At 62.8% G+C, this 23,799-nt stretch overlaps 2 protein-coding genes across 4 annotated transcripts in view; one reads left to right on the top strand and one right to left on the bottom strand.

Moving 5' to 3' along the window:
* ADORA1 (adenosine A1 receptor) overlaps positions 1-12,798 on the top strand; it is a 35,243-nt gene extending 22,445 nt beyond the window's left edge. For 2 of the 3 annotated variants that reach the window (XM_056110594.1, XM_056110592.1), the window contains exons 3-4: positions 11,836-12,136; positions 12,232-12,798. In XM_056110594.1, coding sequence (XP_055966569.1) covers positions 11,836-12,136; positions 12,232-12,729 — 799 coding nt within the window. In that variant the 3' untranslated portion in view covers positions 12,730-12,798. Of the gene's footprint in view, positions 1-11,835 lie in introns of all 3 variants that reach the window. The other variant, XM_056110595.1, reaches the window with a different exon arrangement.
* A 1,606-nt stretch (positions 12,799-14,404) lies between these two features.
* MYBPH (myosin binding protein H) lies at positions 14,405-21,215 on the bottom strand. Its single transcript, XM_056110522.1, has 11 exons — positions 21,086-21,215; positions 20,891-20,974; positions 20,666-20,800; positions 19,990-20,157; positions 17,774-17,862; positions 17,334-17,529; positions 17,094-17,233; positions 16,170-16,329; positions 15,011-15,147; positions 14,717-14,903; positions 14,405-14,460 (listed from the first exon to the last, which is right to left on the bottom strand). Exons 1-11 carry the CDS (start codon positions 21,213-21,215, stop codon positions 14,444-14,446), a joined length of 1,443 nt encoding a protein of 480 aa, XP_055966497.1. The 3' UTR covers positions 14,405-14,443.
* Between the last annotated feature and the right edge of the window lie 2,584 nt (positions 21,216-23,799).

Here is a 23,799-nt window from a genome sequence, read left to right as displayed (position 1 = left end):
TGGGGGGCAGTCCCCCGAAGACTGAACCAGCTGACCCCTGCCCCTTGGGGAACTTGCAGTTCAGGATTAAGGAGGAAAACAGAAACTTGTCCTGACGCCTAGCCCGTGGACGGGAGGGGGCTAGGAGTGACCTACAGAGACAGCACCTTCCCTCCTGAAGGGGACCCTAGCCCCGTGGGGATGCCTGGGGGTCTCCCAGAGCATCGGCTTCCAGCCCCCAGCACCTGGGTGGAAGAACAGAAACCTGGGGCTAGGGCAGGGGCAGGGATCAAGGTTCGCACATGACTGCTGCACTCTGGCCCCGCCACGGGGCAAGGGGGACCTGTGACCACAGAGGCAGGGACAGGAGCACCAGACAGACACAGAGGAAACAGCTGCTTTCTTCCTGGGTGCAGGGGGCCCGAGAAAGACCGGACCTGGGGGGTTTGGGGCCAGATTCTTTGCTAACTCCCCCTTTATTTAAATCCCGTCCCTTTATTTTACTTTGTCAGCACTGTAGTTTACAACGTTTATGATGATTTGTTCTGGGCATTCGATGATATTCCAACCCCAGTCGCGCCACCACTGTCACCTGCCTTCCACCCATTTCCCAACCACCCCTCAGCCTGCCCCCTTAGCGGGCCCATGGCCATTTATTTCATACTGATTGTTACCCAGATCCTCCATCTTCCAGTAGCTAGGCGTTACACCTACCAACTGCCCCTGGCGCCGTGTAATCCCATCAATGGCCAAGACCCAGAGACTAAAACCCAGCTCCCGGAAGCGTGCAACCACGAATAATAATAATAATAATATAATAATAATAATAATAATAAGGCATCTTATTATCTAGTTCTTACTCTGGAGAACCTCGCAGGCTACGAAAAGTATCCTGCCCACACGGCAGAGTCCGACAAACTCCCCGTGGTGTATTCACTATGCCAAAAACCAGTAACAATGATGGGTCTTATTCTCCTGACCCTGAAACAGCCTATAATGTGGCACCTTCTAAAATCTCAGGGCTAGGACGAAGGAGACGTTACTGGTGCCTGCTCGAGGAAATCGATGAACAACAGGATGACAGTGATACAGAGGGTTTCAAAGTTTGTTGTTGCAAACTAAGCCTATGCTGTTGCTGGGGTTTTTTTTTTTTTTTTGGCTTTTTTGGGTCACACCCCGCAATGCACAGGGGTTACTCCTGCCTCTGCACTCAGGAATTACTCCTGGCGGTGCTCGAAGGACCATATGGGATGCTGGGAATCGAACCCAGGTCAGCCCATGCAGGCAAAGGCTCTCCCTGCTGTGCTGTCGCTCCAGCCTCTCTGTTGCTGTTTCAGTTAGTTGAAGTTGGTTGGGTTCTTCGTGGTGTCCTGTGCAATCTGGTGTGCTCTACTGGCATGTCATTGTTGTACAATTTGCGGACGTCACATGGCCTCATGCGCGGCCACACTCCCCAGGAAATCCAGAATAAATAAGTGGGCAGCCTGGCTGGAGGCATGGGGACACAGCTGTGGGTTGCCGGGGCTTAGGGCAGGAGCTGACCTGCACCCTCCAAGATCTCTGAGCCAGCTTCTTGCAGGCCAAGAGCAGGGCAGTGCTTGGCCGGACTCGAACCCTGGGGAGGACCTTGGGGCATGCGAGTTGAGGTGCAGCTGGAACCCAAGCAGTGGTGTCCGATGGTTGTAGGGGGCTCCCTGTTCCTGGTGTCCCCCATGGCTGCCACCATTGGCACTTTCCTAAGGCAGAGCCTTAAACCCATGTTCCAGAAGGAGGGCCCAGACCCAGGCAGAGGGGACAGCGAGAACCCAAGGCCAGGAGCATCCTTGGACTCGTGTGCTGGCCTCCCAGGACAGTCTGGAAGGGTCCCTGGAGCCGTGGTCCAGTCCCGGCTTCCCGGGGTAGCCCCGGACACCCCTCAGACTGGGTTACCCCCCCCCCCCAAAACCCCTCCCTTAGGGTTACAAGCCCTGCATGGAAACAAGCCCTCAGGGAGATGCACCAAGGCGGGGATCTGGTGGGCCTTGGGGTCTCCACTCCTCCTGGCCTCTCTGGGCTTGGCTGGCCCCACCAGGGCTGGGAGGACGGCCAGGGAGGCAGCTTCCAGGCACACTCTGTCAGATGGGACCATCCCCTCTGCGCTCAGCGGGGGGCGAGGTGGGAGCCGGGAAGCAGAGTGTCACAGGCAGCTCTGCGCAGTATCAGAGCGGGGGTGTGCCTCTTTCCCAGGAGACCGGTGGCCTCCAGGGTGGTGATAATGATGGCCCCAGCCCACCGAGAGCCGAGATTAGCCTGTGCTCCTGCCTCCTGGTCACGGGATCCTGCCTGGCGAGTCCCATCCGTCCGCCTGGGACTCGGGCCAGGAGCAGCAACTGTTACTTGCTCAAGGCCACACAAACTGTTACCTGGAGTTTGAACTCTGTTGTGTGTGTGTGTGTGTGTGTGTGTGTGTGTGTGTATGTGTGTGTGTTATTTGTTTCTAGAGGGGAGAGGGGGAACTTGGGCCACACCCGGCATGCTCAGGGTTTACTCCCTGAACTCAAAGGTCACTCCTGACGGGGCTCAGGAGACCATCTGGGGTGCCGGGGATGGGATTTGGTGATGGGATCAGGTTTTTCTCGTGCCAGGGAAGTGCCTTGACCTCTCTCACCCCCGAGTCTGGACTCGGCCCTGACCCCTATGTGCGGCTCATTCCCTCACTCACTCATCCCCTCACACACGATCGGTTTCTCTCACGGTGCCTTGTGCTCTGTCCCTTCCGCAGGCATTGGGTCTCCCATCCAAGGACTTACCCGGCCCGACCCTGCTTAGCTTCCAAGGTCAGACTGATGTTGGTGGGCCCCACGGGTGACTCACATGAAGGGGGAAGGAGAAAGATGGTCACTTTCTCCCAATCTGCCTCTGCCACCCAGGACCCAGGGTTACTGGGTTCTTGTCTTGCTCACAGAAAGGAATTTCAGGAGTAGACAAGCAGTGAAGTAAATAGATTTTATTTGGAGGGTTTTTGAGGGGGAGAGGGAGAGAGAGAGAGTAATGTGCTCGAGAGAACGCAGGCTTCTCTGAGAGTGGAGAGAAAGCTCCTAGACACATCCCAGCATTAGATAGGAAAGCATGAAAGTACACGTCTCAGGGGAGATGCGGGTGACATATGTGCTCAGCCACGTGGGCACGGACTCCTCAGGCAGCACCCTTCCTTTGTTCAAGGTGGCTTTTATAAACTCTGCTTGGGTTGTCTTGATCCGGAAGTTCTGGAGTCTTCCTGGGGCTGGATCACTTTTTTTTGTTTGTTTGTTTTGCTTTATTTTGGGTCACACCCAGCTGATGAACAGGGGCTACTCCTGGTTCTGCACTCAGGAATTACTCCTGGCAGTGCTCATGGGACCATATAGGATGCTGGGAATTGAACCAGGGTTGGCCGCGCACAAGGCAAACGCCCTTCTGGTTGTGCTATCTCTCCAGCCCTCTGGATCACATTTTAATCAGATGAAGGGAGAGGTCTGAGGGTTTGAGGAACTTTATGGGGAGGGGTCCAACCTGCTCAGTGTCTGCTGAAGGTCTTATCAAGTCTGTTTTCTGTATCCACAGGGTGGATCAGTCTTAGGAGTTTCCTCCCAGAAGTTCTGTTGACCTAAGTTTTATTGCCGAGGGCCTTTCCCTGTCTGTCTGCCTGCATCAAGATAAGATCGGGCACATTCAGGGTGGGCCGTGGACTTCCGCGGGCACCGGGCAAAGCGCCTGGCCCTTGGAGGAGCACTTCTCCCTCCTGGACTTCGCATGGCCTTGTCTGTGTCCCCGGGGTGCCCTCCGTGTGCTGTCAGCCCTGCTTGCTTCTTGGGAGCATGGCGGGACACGGCCCAGATGCAGGTAACCTTAGCCTGCAGGGATCCTGGGAAGTAGCCTGCTTTCCACCTTCCCACCCTCCCACAAGGACACAGTGCCCCCGTTGGCGAGGAAGGCGACGAGAGATCCCCACTTGGGGGCAGGCGTCCCTGGAGGGTCAGGGCAGTCATTCCCCTGTGCTCTTGGGACCTGGGAGGCCCGGCCAGCACCCCGTAGGCCCACCCGTAGGCCCTCCTGGTGTCCCGTCCAGGCTGGTCGCCTCCCCGTCTGCGAGACCGCAGAGGCCTGTGGGAAATGTGCTGGCGGCCCTTCACCTCAGGCCTTTCCACCTGAGTGGACGAGGAATTTGACCTTCCGTGTTGCCACCACAGCGATCGAGGTCCCGGGTGCTGCTCTCATGGGCCATTAATCCCTCAGGCATGGAGGATGATGGCTTTGCTGTCCCACCTGAGCAGGAGCGATAGCTCCTACCATCGGCTAGGGTGTTTGCCTTGCGCAAGGCCGACCCGGCCGACCCAGGTTTGATTCCTCCGCCCCTGACCCAGGTTCGATTCCTCCGCCCCTCTCAGAGAGCCCATCAAGCTCCCCGTGATGCATTTGATATGCCAAACACAGTAACAAGTGTCACAGTGGAGACGTTACTGGGCCTGCTTGAGCAAATTGATGAACAACGGGAGGACAGGGACAGTGGCAGCGACCTGAGCAGGAGGGAGGAGAGCCCCAGGACCCACTGGGCCCTGTCCCAGGCATCCTCAGGCTCCACAGGGTGGTGGGGGGGGGCATGGTGCCATTGGGGTGCAGTAGCCGGCCCTGAAGCTTGGGAGTGGGTGCCCTGCTAGGGGGTGGAGGAGGCTGCAGTGTCCGAAATCTCGGTGATTACCAGGTACTGCCCCCACCTCCACTCCCCATCTCTGGGGGACATCGGATTGGGCTGCGTCAAGGATGGGGACTATGGGAAGTGCAGTGAGAATGTGCTCCCCTCGTCCCCCCCCCCCCCACACACACACCCCATCCCCCGCAGCCTCTCAGGAGCTGCAGACGCAAACCCAGCTTTGCCAGGCTAGGAGGGGTGGTACAGAGCCCGGAGGGGCTTGGGGTCAGCAGGGCATGTATATCTCGGCCTTGTGTAGCTTAGCTCTGTGGCTTGCCCATCATGGTAGGGACTCCTGTTCAGGGGCAGTTTTCCCCATCAGAAGAGTTCCTTGGCACCTGAGGAAGAAGCTTTTTTTTTTTTTTAAAGTTTTATTAGTGAAACACTGTGAGGTACAGTTGTAGACTTACAAGTTTTTGTGCTTGGGTTTCAGTTTAACAATGATCGAGTACCCATCCCACCACCAGTGCCCATTTTGCACCACCACTGATCTCAGTATCCCTCCCACCCCCTCAACCCCCAATCCCACCCTGCCTCTATGGCAGGGCATTCCCTTTTGTTCTCTCTCTCCTTTTGGGTTCTGTGGTTTGCAAGAGAGGCATTGAGTGGCAATCATGTTTGGTCTATAGTCTACTTTCAGCATGCATCTCCCATCCTGGGAGGATCCTCCCAACACCCTTTATTTGGTGCGCCCTTCTCTATCTGAGCTGCTTTTTCACCTGGGGAAGAAGAAGCTTTGTTTCAGCTGCTCATCCTAGACCCAACACGGGGACCGTGTGTGTGTGTGTGTATGTGTGTGTGTGTGGGGGGGGGGTTGCTGCTGGGAGGCTGTTCCCAATAGGATCACTTCCAAGTCTCATGTGGGCCCCATGTCCGGTCCCCCAAGATGCAGGATGATTGTCGGCAAGTAGCTGGGTTCTCTTTCCAAACCCAGGGCACTGGAAGGGCTCAGTCTGGAGCTGAGAGAGTCTGCCTGCCCTCTCCGGCAACCCGCAGGCAGCCAGGGCTGTGGCAGGGACCCTGAGTGTGATTAGTGACACCAGTCTCCAGGGGGGGCGGGGGTGGGCCTCCTGTCTCGGGGCAGGGGTAGGGGGATGCGACAGGGCTGAAGCAGCAGGACTGGAGGAAGGATGATGGGGTGCAGACCTGGAGCCCCCCCTCCCCCCCAGCCCCATCCAGACTCCCCTGGGCACACTATTGTGAGATCTTTGGCCCCTGGAGTGTGCCCAATGCTTTTGATTGTATCTGGTTTCCTATACTCCTTTGGGAGGAAGAAGAAATTCTCTACAGGAAGCAGTTTAATAGTCTGAAAGCCTCACTTTTCCCTGCTCCCAAGATCCAAGTTTCCAGTTACACGTGGTTGAGATCGTTGATAAGAAGGGAGGCAGGAAGCAGGGGGCAAAGCTCAATACACTCATACAGGCTCTTCTAAGGTGGCTAACAGGACCCCCACCCATACCTACACACCTTCAGGGAGCAACGCCTTTAACCCTTTCCAGCCCCTTCGCAGGTTCTCATCTTCTGAGCCAGTGTGTTTTGAGGTTGAAGTGACAGTACAGAGTGTGTGTGTGTGTGTGTGTGTGTGTGTGTGTGTGTGTGTGTGTGGTGGGGGGTGCTTGCCTTGCACGTGGATGACCTGGGTTCCACTCCCGGCATCCCATATGGTCCCCCAAGCCTGCCAGAAGTAATTCCTGAGTGCAGAGCCAGGAGTAACCCCTGAGCAATACCAGGTGTGCCCCTCCCTCAAAACCCAACAAAATGAAACACCCCCCAAAACCTGAATCAACATGTTTTCCCATCATCTATTTATTTATTTTTATTTTTCCTTCCGTTTGTCATTATTGGCATAATCGTGAGTCTCTCTCTCTCTCTTTCTCGTGCTCTCTTTCTCTCATACGCGCGCGCACGCGCGCAGCGCGCACACACACACACACACACACCACACACACCTGTTTGTGGTGCCCTCGGGGGCTGCACAGCTATCCGAGGTGCCTGACAAATCCACCCTTCGTTTTTTTTTTTTGTTGGTCTTGGTTTTGGGAGGAATACAGGTGCTCATGTCTTAACTCCTGGCTCGATGGACCTTACAGGATGCTGGAGATCAAACCCAGGTGGGCCAGCCGGTCGTGAGCAAGGCCAGCGCCCTCCCCGCTGTGCTGTCTCTTCAGCTCCCACACTTCATTTTCATGAAGCTGCTGGCCTGGGTGCTCCTTGGCTCTGAGCCCTACAGGCTCCTTCCTGCTCACGGCTCGCTGAGCCCGGATGGGGGAAGTCAGGACTCATGCCGGGGCTGTGGCCCAGGAACCCTTCAGTACCAGAACCAGCTGCTGGGGTTGATGAGAACAGCAAGCTGGCCCTGGGGTGCAGGAAGGCAGCCGTGGGTGGGCAGGTGCCATGGTTCTGGCCTGCTGGGGTGGGTGCCGGCTGGAAGTGTGGGGACCAGTGTGGCGAGGGGGAAGCCCGACTCGCTGCCGCCCGCCCGCCACTGTCTGTGACAGACACCACGTTGGAAGTAGCCCGGCTCCTACCCCCACAGCGTCTAGGAGCTGGGGGCTGAAGCACAAGGCTCAGTGCCCGCCTGGTGATGTCAGGCGAGAGGAGGAGGGGTGAGGCCGGGGTTCGATCGCATGCTGCAGGCCACCTGGCCCCCAGCCTGTGCCGTTGGCACTCGTCAGCCCGGGCCAGTTCCCCCACGTCCTCCCCTTCCCTTTCCTCTGGCAGCTGCGTCTTTCCTTCCGTCTGTGTGTCCCCTGACGGCATTCTGAGCTGCTTCTCTTGCAGCCGCTTTTTCATTGTTCATGTTCTCAGAGTCAGCTGAAAAAGTCAGCGGGCTCCAGCAGTGCCCAGGAAGAGGCCCTCCCCAAGCCCCGGGGGGGCTGGCGGCAGGCGGCAGCCCCCCGCTGGGCGCAGGGCCCCGGGGAAGTGATCTCACCCCTGAAAGGGGCCCATTCACGAGGCAGAGGAGCGATGGGGCCCTTCTGGCGTGGACAGGCAGCTGGAGATGTGGCCGCTCAGGCTGCCTCTGCTGGCCTCGCTGGGCTGGGCTGGCCGGGCCGAAGACAGGCTGGTGGCCTGGTGCACTTGCTCCCGTGTCCTCAGTGGTATCTCCTGTCACCAGACTGAGGCAGTGGCCAGGGACCCAGGCGACAAGGGTTGGCCACGGGCCTGCAGCAGCCAGTGCTGAACCAAACTGGGGATAGTCTCTCACCCGGGCTCTGGCCTGGCCCCGCCAGTTCTGCCTGTCTCATCGTCTCTGATGGAGCACTTGGCTTTGAATCTGGCTTGCCGGTTCCCTGCCCCAGTAGGCCCTCGATCAACCGTGAACAACTGATGCATCATTTTTTTTTTCCCATGGAATCATTTTATTTACCCCGAGTAAATCGGTGGTGATTGGTGTCATGGGGGTTGGGGCTCACGGATCCACTGTCACGTGTATTTGCCTAAGTCAACACATCTCGGGTCAGTTCTGTCCTGGGGCCAAGGCCGCAGAGGCGACCGGACACGACTCGGCCAGTGGAGTGACACCTTGGCGGTGCGAGTCAGATCCCTAGGCAGAAGCATGAACGCATGCTGGGGGAGTCAGGCCGTGTCAGTGGCTGGAGGCGGGGGCTGTTTCTGTGGGAATCTTCAACGGGTCATGCAGAGGTCTTCCCGGGATGGGTGGAATGCCGGGGCCAGGGTGGGAGGGGTCCAGTGCTCCCAACAGCCTGGTGGGGGTGTGGCGGCAGGCCTGAGGGTGGTGAGAGACTGGGCTGAAGCAAGGGGGCGGGGGCAGTGTCCCCCAAACCATGCAGACCAGAGGTGCTGGCAGAGGGGCCAGGCCTCCCCTCCCGGGGCTCCCCACTGCCCTGCACCCCCGCGTCCCAGACTGGTGTTCTCTGCAGTGATCTCTGCCTCCTACTGGCTGAGTGGCCGGTGACCTCATCCCTCGGGCTTGGACACTGTGACAGCAGCAGTGTTGCTCCGGGACTTCTTGTCACGGTCCTAGTCCTTGTCCTTATGACTGTTTGGGGCTGTTCCCGGCACTGCTTGGGGTCCCTGTGCTGTAGGGTTCATCCCAGCTCCTGCAGGCCTGCAGCCATCTCCTGGGCCCAGCACTCTTGCCGCTGGGATGGCTTACAGGGTGTTCTCGGATGTTCCTCCCTGGGACTCCAGAATGCCCCTGCTCTCCCCAGAAGTGCCCTGCCCCGTCTAGATGCTCGATTGTGGACACAGTTGTGTCCCCTCCCGAGTGACTTTTGTCCACGCAGCCTGGTCAGTTTGGGGCCATAGCCGATACCTGCGTTCCAAGTTCTGCCTCCCTCCCCAGGTACCCAGCACGAGGGCCCTTGTCCCTGAGAGGGTGGGCTCACACATGCTGGGGGGCTCATGAGGAACCTGCCACCCCGCCTGGCCATGCTCAGGACCCACGTGGTGCTCCATTCCGTGGCCCCCTCCTGTTTGCACTCCTGAGTGTCGCCCTGCCAACTCCTGGCCCAGCGGGGCGGGGGGGGGGGGGGTGCCGAGCCCTGGGGACACTCAAAATGCTGTATGGACCCCCAGACATGTGCTCTAGCTGACACGCAAGCCCATGTAGTTGGGCCTGTACTCTTCCATGTGCAGGGAGAGGTGGGTGACCCCTGGGCCCAGGGGACACACTGCCTGTGAGAACCTGGCGCCCCCCACCGGCTCCTGCGTCCAGCCCTTTCCCATCTCGGAGAAAATAGCAAGAACAACAGATGGGGCCGATAACCTCAACCATGGGGGCTCCTGGGACCTGACCCTCAGGGGCCCCGGGAAGCGGCAGCCCGGGGCTCCCAGCACACAGGGAGAGGGGGCTTGGGCACCCCCTTGGCTCCGGGCTGCTTCTTCCCTCTCCCCCTGGGCTCCTCGTGGTTGTCCAGGTTGGGTGGAGAGCACCCCCAGCCTGTCCTCAGGTGGGCAGAGCGCCAGGGTTCATCCGTTTCCCCTCACAGCCGTGGGCAGGGCAGAGCCTACCTCTGCGCCCCCTGGAGTCTGGAGAACAGGGCAAGCGACCCAGGTCTGGTGTGGGATCTCTAACCTCAGAAAGGGAGGCGGGGGGCTCTGTGCCTCCATCGCCTCCCAGAGTGTCTCGGGCACTGCCTGCAGAGGGGGGGCCTCGGGCAGGCCTTGGGGATGACCACTGTGATTTACACCAGCGTGGTTCTGCCTTTCCATGCAGGCGCAGTGGGGCTGGGGGGATGAGAGAGAGAGTCCGTGAACTGGCTGACCGCTGACGCCGAGAGGGAAACAAACCCCTGTGTGATGGGGCTTTATTGCGTTATTTGTTAAACCCAGTGTTATACAACGACTGTGTGAGCTAGTGCGGCATCTGGGGCGGTTGGCCGCTGTGTGCTGGAGGGAGTTTCTGTGGACAACAAACGGGGGGACGGGGATTTATGCCCCACAAGGAGGGGTCTGGCGCGGGGAGGGGGGTGAGGGAGGGGAGGGGGCCTCCCCCAGCCGAGCCCCATCTGCTGGGGGGCAGACACTGCTCAGTGTCCCAGCAAGGAGCACCTGGGTGTGGGGGCCCCAGGTGTGAGCGTGCAGGAGGAGGGGTGCAGGCAAGGGTGGGATCCCGTGGACCTTCATGCGCCCTGGTCCTCGCCCCTTTGCCTGGGGCAGGGGGGGTCTCCCTTACAGACTGAATCTCGGCCAGCTACAGACCTGGGGTGCAGGCTCAGTTCTCTGCCTGAGCAGGAGAGGGACCACCACACAGCAAGTGTGGGGGATGCCCCTGGGTCCTCAGTTTCCCATTGGAATAATGAGGTTGAAAGAACTTCCAAAGGTTCCTTGTAGTGCTTGCCTTCCAGGTTGGCGGGGATTTGGGGGGTCGGGCACTGGTCCCTCCCTGAAATCCTTTGTCCCTCCTTGCTGAGCCTTCACACAGAGAAGCGGGCTCTGGGGGCCGCAGAGTGGGTACCCCAGGACCTCAGATGTCATCGGTGTGGAGCAAAGGCTGGAGGCTGCAGCAGGCAGAGTGGAGTGGCCCCTGCCCTCTGAGGGCTGGGGCGTGCTGAGGGCATGGGAGGGCCCTGCCGCTCAGCTTAGAAGCTGCACTGGAAAATCACCACCGGGCAGAGCTGCGCGGTGCCAGCCTGGGCATGGAGCCGGGCTGTCCAGGGCTGCTGTGTGGGCAGATGCGGGCTGCGGACTGAGGGGTGGCCGGCAGCTCAGCCTCAGTGAGCGGGGAAGGGACAGTCCCCTTGGGGCTGCCCGCGTCACCCACAGGCTCTCCTTTCCCGGGGGTGCCCGAGAAGCTCTGTCCCTGCTCCACACCTGTCCCCTCTCTCTCTCCCTCTCTCTCCCTCCCCCGCCCCCCCTCCCCCCGGTTCCTTCACCCCAAATACAAGCTGCAGACAAGCAGGCGTTCTTTATGTGGTCCCAGCACTGAGGCGGGCCTGGGGCAGGAAGCACTCGAGCCCGGCTGGAAAATGCACTCGTGCACATACAAGCACATGTGCATTTGCACGCACACACATACATGCACACATGCACCGCACCTGTGCATGCTTGCACATATGTACACATGCCCCTCGCTTATGAGTGCTCAGTGAGCAGCAACTTTCTCTTCTGAGAACAATTTCCTGTTCGCTTGGGGCTGCTGATTCGAAGGGCTCTTGGGACCAGGCCTCAGGAGGCAGTGCGGGAGGATGAAGCGGAGGTGGGCCCTGGCGGGCGGGTAGGGGGCCGAGACGGAGATGCTGGAAATGCTGTTTGTGAGTGCCTGTGGCTTGGGCAGAGGGGCGGCTTGTGAGTCAGCTGGCTGACGAGTTGCATTCACCAGGCTACACAGGCTCGGAAGCAGCTGGAGCCCGGAAAAGATCACCTGGCTCCTCTGAGCCTCAGTTTCCTTATCTCTGCGATGGGCCCTCATGCTGCCAGTGCCTTCCTGGCTTCCCGGAAGCCGTGAGAGGACCATGGGGAGGCCCCCAGAGCATAGGAGCTTCTCAGCCTCCCTGCCCTCACTTCGGTGGTTGTATGCCCTGAAGGACACTCGCCGCCCATCCCTGACCAGGCCCGCCTCCCCCTAAGGAGACTCGTGGTTGCTGCCAGCCCGGCCCCCACTTCCCCTCCCGCCCCTGGAGAGCGCCCCGGGCTGGTTGCACCCGGTCAGCGGCTTCACGCTCCGTCCTCTCCACCCCCAGGTACAAGACCGTGGTGACTCCGCGGCGGGCGGCCGTGGCCATCGCGGGCTGCTGGATCCTGTCCTTCATGGTGGGCCTGACGCCCATGTTCGGCTGGAACAACCTGCGGGAGGTGGAGCGGGCCTGGGCGGCCAACGGCAGCCAGGGCGAGCCGGTGATCAAGTGCGAGTTCGAGAAGGTCATCAGCATGGAGTACATGGTCTACTTCAACTTCTTCGTCTGGGTGCTGCCCCCGCTGCTGCTCATGGTCCTCATCTACCTGGAGGTCTTCTACCTGATCCGCAAGCAGCTGAGCAAGAAGGTGGGCGCCTCCGCGGGGGACCCGCAGAAGTACTACGGCAAGGAGCTGAAGATCGCCAAGTCCCTGGCGCTCATCCTCTTCCTCTTCGCCCTCAGCTGGCTGCCCCTGCACATCCTGAACTGCATCACCCTCTTCTGCCCGACCTGCCACAAGCCCCCCACCCTCATCTACATCGCCATCTTCCTCACGCACGGCAACTCCGCCATGAACCCCATCGTCTACGCCTTCCGCATCCAGAAGTTCCGGGTCACCTTCCTGAAGATCTGGAACGACCACTTCCGCTGCCGGCCCGCCCCGCCCGTGGACGAGGACCCCGAGGAGAGGCCGGACGACTAGCCCCCACCTCCCTGCCCCAGCCGCCCGCATGCGGGCCTCTCGGCCCCGTCCACCCGTCCCCCCTGTCCGGCCGCTGCCCCCTCCCCGAGTCTCCCTGGCCGGGCGGCGGGCACCTGCCCACTTTGGTCCTGGCAGTGGGTCGTCCGTGGGGAAGGAGCGTGGTCACTGGAGGAAGGAGCCCGTGGCCGGGGCCCCTCCTCCACCTGTCCGAGCGCCCAGAACCAGGCTGTCGAGGGCCCTGGGGACTGGCAGGATGAGCCCAGGCCTCGCCGTGGTTCGGTGGTGACCGGTGAGAGGTGGACACGCAGCCCCAGGACAGGGGCCCCTCCGAGTGGGAGGGGAGGGAACGGATGTGCTGGCCTCTCCTTCTCTCCTGCCCTGCAGGAGAAAGTGGCCCCAGCAGCTGAGAAGCAGGAATCGGCAGGCATCTCCAGCCGTATGTTTCCCGCCCCATTCACCCCAGCTCTCCCGGGTTGCCCACCAGGGAGGCCCGTGGGGCAGCCATGTGAAGTGCCAGGGGACCTGCTCGCGCCCCCTGGAGACACGGGACCATGTTAGGGAGCAGCAGAAAGAGCAGGTCCAAAAGTCATTTCCAACATTTGCTTTATTGTCCACCAGTCCTTGAGCCCCTCGGCCCACAGCCCCGATGAAGAGGTGTGTGTGTGGGGGTGGGGGAGAGGCAAACAGGCTGTGGGTGGCCACCAGGGGGCAGTGGTGAGCACAGACACTTGCCCTGAGTGTCCCAGGGCTGCACATCCCTAGGTGACCCTCATCTCTGCAGCATTCTGTCTGCCTAGGGACAGGGTAGGCCAGGGAAAGGGAGGGGACACACCCGGGAACAGGTGAGGGGAGACCCTCCCGGGGCTCCAGGCAGGGAGATGCCTTGGACCCGCCCCCCCCCAACACCAACAACAACACTATTACCCATATCTAGCACTTTCCAGGGGCTTCTGGAGCTCTGGGGCAGAGCACCTGGCCCCTGCCACACCCGGAGCCCCTGCTGGGAGGGGAGGGCTGGGGTGGGGCTCCCCAATGTGACGAGCAGCCCCAGCTCTGGATTCTGAGTCCTTCCCTCTGTCCGAGCTCCCGGGGCACGGGGGCAGTGACGAATAAAGACTGAACCTTCGACGGTTCTCCTGGCGTCCACACTGCAGAGCTAGCCCAGGCCAGCACACGGCCGGGGACGCCAACTGGGCCCCACGCACTGGGCGTGGTGGGGAAGGCAGGGTGGTGCTCGAGCGTGGCCGCGGGGAGGGGTTGGGGCCGGGGGCAGTCTGCAAACCTGACTGAGGAAGCCAGAGCCTCGGCATCTGCTCGGGACCCCCACTCCTGTTGTCCCTGTGCCCCCCGCCCTGTCCCGGGCCTCCCCACCCCTCGTCCACTCCAGAGCCGCTGGTCACACCACACGCCTTTATTTGAGCCAGAGCCACCCCCAGGGCGCCCCAGTCTCAGTGCTGGGGGGTGGGTTGGGGGCGTCACACCCAGGAACCCCGACGTGGAGCCGCCAGACCCTCGACCCGGTGCCAGCCCCCTCCGTTGGGGCCGGGGCGCAAGGGGGGGCCGAGACTGTCACAGCTGCTTGGGAACTGGAGTCTGGGCAGGGGGCGACAGGCCCGACCCCCTGGGCTGGCAGAGAACATCGTCGTGAACCCCTGGAATCGACCGGAGAGGTGAGGGGGTTGGACTCACTGACCTAGGACCCCCGACTTTCCCCAGAGCCTCAGGGTGCTCGGGAGGGAAGGTGGGTGCCACTGGGGCCCCTCTTCTGAGGATGACACACAGCCAGATGAGGCCACCGTGCCCTGCGGGGGGGGGGGGGGGGTGTCCAGCTCCCTCAGCCCAGGCCGCGTTCTGTCACCCCAAGGTCCTCAGCAGACCTGAGCCCACCACCCCCATGCCTCCTGGCCCCTGCCAGGCACCGAGGGACACTCACCTTCACCTTGTTCCTCGCCGCAGTCACTCTGTCCTGCTTCAGTGAGTGGCTGAGGCTGGAAGAGCCACTGAGAGTCAGAGCTCAGGGTGGGGACCCAGGGGCGGGGACGGAGATAGAGAGGGGTCACCCAGGGCCAGGGGTCAGAGTGGCTGGGGTGGGGGGTGGGGACCCAGGGAACAGAGACCAGGACCCACACCTCCGTGCGGCCACAGCCTCCGCCCAGGGGCCTGGCTCTTGCCCGTTGGCCTTCAGCCCCATCTGGTCTTCACTGCCACCCTCCAGCCCCCACTGCCCGCCAGAGCCTGCCTCACCTTTGACCTCCAGCCTGCAGTCCACAGACGCCTCCCCCAGCACGTTAATGGCCTTGCAGGTGTACACGCCCGAGTCGAAGGGGCAGGGCTTCCGGATCTCCAGTGTGCAGACCCCCTGCTCCGACACCGCGCGGTACTTGGGGTCCCCTTGGAGGTCCATCTTATTCTTCATCCAGATGATCTTGGGCTGCTCCGAGAGAGAGAGGGAGCCTGGGCTGGGCGGGGGTCCCGGAGGGGGCCCCCCTCGCGTTTGCGCCCCACCCCCACTCCTTTGCCCTGACCTGCCCCCCTCACCTTGGGCGAGGCTCGCACGCTGCAGAAGAGCTGCGTGCTGTAGCCGGGCGTGGACGTGTGGTCCGCCAGGGGCTGCGTGAACGTGGGGGCCTCCTGGAAGTCTCGCTCAACAAACCCTCTGGGCTTGGTGACGATATCTGCGCCCCGGGGAGACAGTGGTAGTGTAGGTGAGGTCCCAGCTGACCTGTGAAGGCCTCATCCACTTTGCCAAAACCATCAGTGCCGGGGCCAGAGTGATCATCGTCCAGCGGGGAAGGCCTTAACCTTGTATGCGGCCCACCTGCATTCGATCCCCGGCATCCCATATGGTCCCTTGAGTAGCAGGAGTAACTCCTGAGTACAGAGCCAGGAGCAAGCCCTGAGCACTACCTGGTGTGCCCCCAGCCCCCAAACGACCAAAACTTATCCCTGCAGCCCCTCCCTGCCACAGGCTTCTCTGTTCAGTGTGCTTTCTCTGCAGGTGGGTTTCTCCTGCACTTGGCAGGTGGGCACCCCAGCCCCCACACTGCTCGGGGGTGGGGTTCAGTCCCAAAGGTGGGCGTCCTCCACTTCCTCCCGGCCCCTCTTGGGAGACTCACAGAACCCTAGGTTCCGAGGCTCTTTGGGAAGCTGGGCATGTCCTAGTGGGGACAGGGTGTCCCAAAGAGATAGCGTAAAAATGGGGGACAGGCCTGGAAGGTGGGGGGGGGAAGGACATGGGTGGATGGGGGGGTCGAGGACCCAAGCAAGGAGCAGGTCTGGAGACAAGCGCCCCGGGACACCACATTCCTTTCTTGTCTCTGCTGGCATTCTTTCCTTTTTTAAAACCTCCCCAAAATCTGGGCCGCTCCAGCTGGTGTGAGCGTGGTGTGCCTTCCGGAGCTCCCCCAGACACACGCCGCCTGGGCCAGGGGGGGGCCAGGGCCGGGGGGCAGGGAAGGTGGAATTTCCCATCCGATGCCAGAGGGTCATGCGGCCCGCAGTATGTGGACGCTGTCAACACCCCTATCTCTCATGCATCTCGGAGGCCTGCGCTGGACCACGGGTCTGCCCTTGTCCCCCCCGGGCAGCCGGGGGCCTCTGGGGCCTCCTTGCTGACATGTGTCTGGGGCCCGGGGGCGCTGAGATGGCCGGGAAAGCTCGGGTCTGGGTGGGCATGGTTGGCGCCGCCCACACCCACCTGCCTTCTGGATGTGGGCCAGCTCCTTGGTGACCGCGGCCGAGGCGCTGAGGCCACACAGGTTTTCAGAGAAGACCCGGAAGGAGTAGGAGTTGCCCACGATGAGGTTGGAGATGGTGCAGGTGGTGGGGTGGTAGCGCTCCAGCACCGTGAACCATTGCTGCAGGGGGTGGGGGGGAGGGGCTGCTGAGTGACACCCCACCCCCGCCTCGCCCGTCCTGCAGGCCCTGGCCCAGTGGAGGCCCCTGCCCAGCTCTGGGACTCTCTGGGGTCCCCCGGGGTGTGGCCTGCAAAGCCAACTAGTCCCGGAGCCCCTCGGAAGTGACTCCGGCCTGGCCGCCCTGGGTGGGCTGGGTGCCGCCCGCCTCAGCACCATCCCCTTGACACGCCTGCGGGAACCTTCCCAAAGCTCAGCCCCAAGGGCCTCCCACAGCCCGTCCAGCCCCCTTTGTGGTCTTCTGGGGGAAGCTGAGGCCACAGGGGCGGCGGTTGCTAGTGGACGGAGTGGAACTCGTCTTGAGCTCCACGTGGGTCTTCCCGACTGCCAGCCATCCTGACCACTTCCGCACTGCCCCTGCCCTCCACTCCCCTGCCCTTCCCCTCTTCCCTCGCCTGCCCCTTCCCTCCTCACCTCTCCCACCCCTCCGCAGCCCTTCCCTGCCCTGCTTTATCCCTTCCCTCCCTGACCTCTTCCCTCTCCTGCCCTTCCCCACCCCTCCTCCCTTCGCCCCTCCCTGCTCCCACCTCTTCCCTCTCTGGCCCCTTCCGTCTCCACCCCTTCCCTTCCCACCCCGTCCCTTTCCTGCTCTGTCTCATCTCTTCTGCACTTCTTCCCTCCCCACCTCACCCCTTCCTTTTCCTGCCTTGGTGGCCTCACCTCTTCGGCGCCCCTTCCCTCCCCCGCCCGGCCCCGCTCCGCCTCACCCCTGTCTTCTTGTCGGCCTTCTGCACCGTGTAGCCCAGGAGCTCCGTGTTGCCTGTGTCCTGGGGCGGTGACCACTCGAGGGCAGCATTGCAGCCCCAGACGTCCAGTAGCCGGATACTGCTGGGGGGGCCGGGGTTCTCTGCAGGCCCAGAGCACACACAGGGCGTGGGGGTCACCCCTGAGGGCTGAGCTGGATGCCCGCCGCCCGCCCCGCCAGGACCACCCCTCCAGGCTCGCACCGATCACCAGGATGTCGATGGCCGCCTTGGCCTCCAGGCCCTCAAGCCGCACGGTGAGTTCATAGCAGCCCGAGTCGGCGCGCTGGGCCGAGCGGATGAAGAGGATGGAGTCCTGGTCCCCCGCACGCACGTTCACCCGCTGACTGTCCAGGGCGTGGCCATTGTGGGTCCACGAGGCCTGAGGCTTGGGGTTCCCCTGGGAGGAAGGAGCTCTCAGGGAGGTCTCAGAGGGGCCAGCACCCCCCACCACCACCGCAGAGCCCCTGGGGTCCAACCAGGGCAGGTGCCTCCCTGGGGACAGCAGAGGTCAGAGCTGCCGGACCCTCATCCCGAGGGCTGGCCCGCCTCACCCGCCCCCTGCACAGGCAGGGCTGAGGGAGGGCAAGACTGGCCCAGAGGCTGGCGGGGACCCCGCCTGGGGTATGTGGGGGCGCACCCACCTGGAAGGGGATTTGCAGGTTGACTGACTCCCCCACACGGCGGATGTAGGTCTGACGGAGGTGGCGGGGGACTCGGATCTTGGGGGGCTCTGTGTGAGAGTGAGAGTCGGGAGTCAGCGCGGTGGGGTGCGGGGCACTGCCTGGGGGCCTGGTGGGGTGAGTGGAGGAGGCGTCTCCCAAGGACATCTAGGATGGGTGCCTTTCTCCCCACACCAGGGGCACAGGTCCCCGAAGTCCTGGGGGAGCCGAGGGCCAGCAGATTCCAGGAGGGCCATGTGTCCGTGGTGTGAACCGGTGAGCATCCCGGGCACTCCCTTGGGGCCTTGGCCCTGCCAGGTTGGGATTTGGCCTCGGCCCAGGCATTCCCAGGCTCCAGATGGGCTGTCGGCTCTCTGGTGACCCCTGGTGGGGCAGTGGGTGCTGCATCTGCATTCCTGTCCCTGCCTACCTGGGGCCCATGCTCTGTTCCCTGGGGGCAGGTGGGGGGAGAATAAGGACCTGTCCCTCCCAAAACGAGGTGCCCCCTGCCTTCCCGCCCCGTCCCTCTCAGGAGGCCTGACTCCCAGGAAGGTCTGCTGAGCCCTGCCTTGAGCTGCCCCCTGGCCCGCGGGGCCCCCCTGGGCCCCGGCATTCATTCCTTAGAGCGGCAGCAGCCCCTGGGCTGAGGCCTGACCCGGGCGGGCACCTCTGCAGCAAACAGGTGGCCGCAGTTGGTCAGGGGCACGCCGGGTGGGGGAGGGAGGGGACAGGGAGAAGGGACACGGTGTCTCTGAGAATTAGCCACGCAGGCACTTGGCGCCCGAGCCGCGAGCTTGTCGTGCTCCGGGGCCAGCTGCAGGGGCCAGAATGCTTGGCAGCTCCAGGTGGCCGGGAGGGACAGCTGAGCGGCCAGGCTCGCTGGGAGGGTCCCCTCAGCCTGCTCCCCACTGTTCGTGGCCACCGCCCCCTCTTCTCTCCAGGAAATAGCCCCCCCTTCCTTGGGGGGAGCTTTGTGGGCCCTTGGGTGCTCGGCTCCTGGGCAGGGGCCTGTGATAACAAGGCTGGGGTGGGGGCACTGGGGTGCCAAGGGCAGGCAGATCAAGGGGATTTTGAACCCCTAGGCTGTTGTCAGTGTCCCCGACCTCGGTGGCGGGTGGGGTCACTGCTCTCCTAGACTCCAGAGACAGGCTCGGCCTGTTGAAGACCAGCTGGAGGGTCCCTGTACCCTCAGGAGGGGCAGAGCGCCCTCTGTGAGTGGGCAGGGGCCTCAAGGACACTCTGGGCCCTTTGGTCTGGCACGGCTGGGCTGGACCCCCGGTGACTGTGTTCAATTCTAAGTCCTCTGGGCTTGGAGTTGCGCCGTATTTCCTTGAAGCCCAACATTGCCCTCTCTGGAGGCCTGGCCCAGAACTTGGCCCAGAATCTCTGGGGTCCTGCCCCAGCCTCCATCCAGAACCGTCTGTCCCTGGGCAGGGTGGCTCGGCCACCTGCTGGCCCGTGTCTCTCCTCACCCTGGGGCCCTGGGCTGTCCCCAGAGACCTCGGCTCAGACCAAATGACTCAGTGCCATTAACAGACTGAAACCTGAGCGGCAGCGGGAGGGGGCCCGTGCAGGCTGCACACTGCAAATAGAAATTGTGGCAGGAGGACGGCAGCTGGCCCCCGGGCCCCGCACACTCTGCTCGCTGGGGATGGAGAAACCCCATCCCGCGACCCCACGGGGCTACGACGCGAGACCACAGAGCCTCAACCTTCCTCCTTATCCAGGTGGGGGCTGGGGTGGGGGGGGTACCAGGAACCCACCAACAAGGAGCAAGGACAGGCTGAGCTGTCGGCACGGGGACCCCAAGGCAGGGCCAGGGAGCCGGGGCTGGCATCGCTCGAGGACAGGAATGGGTGCCTCGGAAAATGGGCTCTTTGACCTCCAGAGGAACCTGGAAATTGGGGGACAGGGTAGTTGGGCCACCCCAGCAGTGCTCAGGGGTTACTCCTGGCTCTGGGCTCAGGAATCACTCCTGGTGGTGCTCTGGGGGCCATCTGGGGTATCGGGGATCGAACCCTGGTTGGCCATGTGCACGGCAAATGCCCTACCCGCTGGACTACCTGTGCAGTTCGAACCGAGAACTTTCTTAAGGCAAGATGGTGACAGCAGGGGCTAGTGTCTGAGTGGGGGCTGGGTGGGGGCCAGTGTCCCCTGGGTGGGGGCGGGGAGCGGGAGGCAGGGGGCGCAGTGCTCACCAATGATGGCCTGGATGCGGACAGGCTGGTCCAGCACGGCTGGCGGGCCGGCGCCCGCAGAGCTCACGGCAGCCACGCGCAGGAAGAAGACGTCCCCCACGGCCAGGTTCCTCAGCGTCTGCTGGGTCACCATCATGGGCCGCGCGTTCACGGGGACCCACTCGGAGGCTGGGGCGTGGAGGGGAGAGAGGGGCTCTGTGGCACCCACACCCCCGCTGAAGCCCAGCCTTTGTTTGAGAAGCCGGCACTGGGGGCCTCCGGCTCCCTCCCAGGACGAACCTTCCCCCTCCTCCCCGTCCGCACCTTGCGGTGAAGTGGCGTCCCTGCCACCCGCCCAGAGCAACACATTAGGCCCTGCAAAGGCCACCAGAGATGCGGCAGTGGAAGCCCAGAGAGGGTTGGACACCTTTGCCAGGTCACACAGCCACGTAAGGGGAAAGACCTAAGTCCAGGCTCAAGTTGACCACCACGAGGTAGACGACGGGGCCCAGCCAGAGGGATGATCTAGAGAAAGCCAGCGGTCTCGGCCGCCCCCCCCACCTGCCCCGGACCAGCTCCCCTTCCCTCCACAGCCTTGGGGCCTCCTGCGGTGGCTGGGACGACCCTCATCTTCAGACTCCACCTGTGCCCCCTCCGTGCCCCCCAGCCCTGCCGGTGCGGGCTCTGCCATGCTCACCTCCCTCTCGGCGGAGCTCCAGCACGTAGCCCCGGATGCCCAGTCTCCCGAGCGTCTCGGGGGGCTCCCAGCTCACAGTCACCGAGCTGTCGCTCACGTCCTCCACGGCCAGCAGCAGCGGGGCGCTGGGGACGTCTGAGGGGCGGGCAGGGAGACTAGGGTCAGGGACAAGCGCCCCCACCCCGTGGCTGCAGCCCTGCCCTCACCTGCCCCGATGCTCATCACCTTCACTCGGAGGTGCAGGCTTCACGTCTGCAGGGGGTGCGGGGGCTACAGGGGCCGCCGGGGCAAGTGCCGGTTGTGCGTCTGCGGGGGTCTCCGGGGCAGCGGGGGTCTCTGGGCCAGGTGCAGGCTGCACATCTGCGGGGGCCGCGGGGGTCTCGGGGGCAGGTGCCTCCGGCTCCAGTGCCGGCTTCTCCAGCTCCTGGGGCTTGGGCGCCTGCTCCCCCGGGCTGGCCTCCAGAGCTGCCCCTTCTCCCAAGGGCTCTGGACTGGGCTTCGTGGCGGCCTCCGCAGAGGCGGGCCCCTCGGGGGTGGTCTCTCCTGTCATGGCTGGGTGGCTGCGGGGGCCCGTGGGTGCCTGCGATCCCCAGGGTCAGGCTTATATAGTGCGGCCGCCCCGCCCCCAGCGCCCAGCTGTGAGGTCAGGCCAGGCTGGGGGACCAGGGGGTGGGAGGCGCCCAGGCCAGGAATAGCTCTGGGGGAGGAACCTCCAGGGTCCCTCGAGGAGCCGCTACCTTGGGTATCACCCTGATTGGATCCCCACCGCCCGGGAGCCGCTGCCTGGACCGGGCGGGCACAGACGGGCAGGCTGGACCCGTGCCAGGGGGCAGGCCAATGGCACGAGCAGAGTGTGGCTCTGCCTCTGGATCTGGTTTCAGCCGAGACACAGCCGGGGTCCCACCCGCCCTGGCGGCCCCCTGTGCTAGGGGAGGCAGAGGAGCCCTGGGCAGGGGCACTGGGCACAGCCATGTGGGTGGAGGTAGCACCTCCAGGGCCGTGACCCCGGTCTCTGCCTGTGTCGGGGAGGCAGGTGAGGACCCCCTCCCCGCCTGGTCCACACAGCGAATACAGACAGTGCTGCGAGAGTGTGAGCCCTGGACCGCAGGGAAGTCGTCGGTCAGCTATTGAAGAGACCCCAGAGGAAGTCAGGTCTCTTCCAGACTCTTCTAGATTCTTCTAGACGCTTCTAGACTCTTTTAGGTGCTTCAAAGTGGACAATGGGTGTGGGGGAACGTGGGGACACGTGGGGTCACGAGGTCGGTGCAAGTACATTTCTAGACATTGGTTCATCCATCCCCTAAACCTTGAAGGTCAGAGATGACTCAATAAGCCCAAGACCCCCATGTAGCTGGCAGAAGGAGCCCCAAAAGCTCACTGTTGGGGGCACAGGAAGTCTTTGAGCCTTCACACTGCAGGAAATGAGGCTGGAGGTGAAGAGGTGCCTGCTCTAGGTCTGGCAGGGGCACCCCCAGAAAGTCTGGCCCAGTGCCCTGAGAGATGCACAGGAAAGGGGCCAACATCAAACTAGGGTGCGGGGGGACAGCTGCCTCTCACAGACAGAGGGTACAGGGGGACAGCTGCCTTTCAGAGGTTGGGGGTCATAAGGACAGCTGCCCCTAATGGGGGGGTGCATCTGCAGGCTGAGAACGCGGTGTCCCTCCCACAGACCATCCCGACCCGGGGTCCACCCACGGGGTTCCCTGGCCGTGCTGGGCTCTTTCTTCCTCATGGCCAGAGCTGGAAGGGAACCGAACATCAGGCCAGGGCATGGCGGTGGCGGGACAGGGGTGGGGTGGCACTGGTGGTACAGGGGTCCCTGTAATGCTACCGAGGCCCGTTGTTCCTCCTGGGGGCAGGGGCCTGTGCCCTGGAGGGCGCCCCATGCCAGGTGACTCAGACTGCTACTACTGGAGGATGGGCTCCATCCCTCTGACTCTGACACTATTACTGAGTGTGACTAACCTCCAAGGCCCCTGAGTCAGCCCCGCAGAGCTGCCCCGGGTGGGGGCTGGGTGGCAGGGAGGGAGGAGGGGCTTCTGCTCACAGCCCCACAGCCCCTGGGGCTTTCAACTGCCCTGCTGGAGTGGGTAGAGGGTGGGCGGGAAAGCCGCCCCCAGCAGCGTGGACTGTGCCCCACACCCCGAGAGCCCAGGCCCAGCTCTGACTTTGCTCCTAGTCCGGCCCTGACCTTGGGATCAATTGCATGTGCCGGGCGCCAGCTCAGACCTCAGTGCAGCCAATTTCCTCTCTACACCTTGGACCAACGTCTCCACCCCCCGCTGTGGCACCGCCACGGTGGCCCACACACCAGCAGGTCACAGAGGTGGATTCAGAGCCTGCAGGGCAGCCCCCCGGGGGCCCCTGTCATTCAGAGTGGAGTGTCTTGGTACCCAGACACCCTGGGGTTCTGAGCCCAGCTGTCCCCCTCCCTCCACCCGAGTCCCTGGCCAGCCCCGGCCGAGAGCTGAGTGTGACCCCAGAAGGGCGAGAGAGCGGGGCTGAGGCTCCGGGTGGTAACGGCTGCCCTAAGGGAACGTCCTGCGCGCTGGGACACGGGGCGAGGCTGGAGTCACGTCCCCAGGCCCACAAGGGTGACCCAGGGACACCAGTGTCCCCTTCTTCTGGGAGTTCAGGGTCAGGCTTTCTAACCCGGCCCTCGGCAGCTCCCTAGACTAACCGGGGTGAGGCCGGAGAAATAGTACAGCGAAGAGGGCATTTGCCTGGCACATGGCCCATCTGGGTTCGATATCCCTGGCATCCCACAGGGTCCCTGAGCAGAGCCAGGAGCAACCCCTGAGCACCGTGGGGTGTGACCCAGAAAAAGCCATAAATAAATAAAGAAATAAATAAATACGTAAATAAGCTAACTGGGCTGGTGGGGGCTGGGGTGCAGAGACACAGGATGGGAAGTGACAGTTGGCGGGGCGCGTGGGTTTGACGGTTCATCAGACCCAGCCCATGAGTGTGTGCTGGGCTCCCTGGGGCTCTCCAGGGTGGGCTCCATTCTGTAGGGTCAGGCTTCCTGAGTCTGATGAGTGATCCAGAACTGGGGAGGGAGGGAAGGAGGGAGCACAGAGCCCAGGTCTAGCTGAAGCAGGAAGCGCTTTATTGGGCAGCTGGAAAACAGCTCT

This window comes from Sorex fumeus, unplaced genomic scaffold, assembly GCF_029834395.1.
Source record: "Sorex fumeus unplaced genomic scaffold, SorFum_2.1 ptg000010l, whole genome shotgun sequence".
In the NCBI taxonomy this organism is placed as follows: Eukaryota; Metazoa; Chordata; class Mammalia; order Eulipotyphla; family Soricidae; genus Sorex; species Sorex fumeus.
Note: the sequence above shows the minus strand (reverse complement) of the source record. Positions and strands in the feature narration are given on the sequence as shown.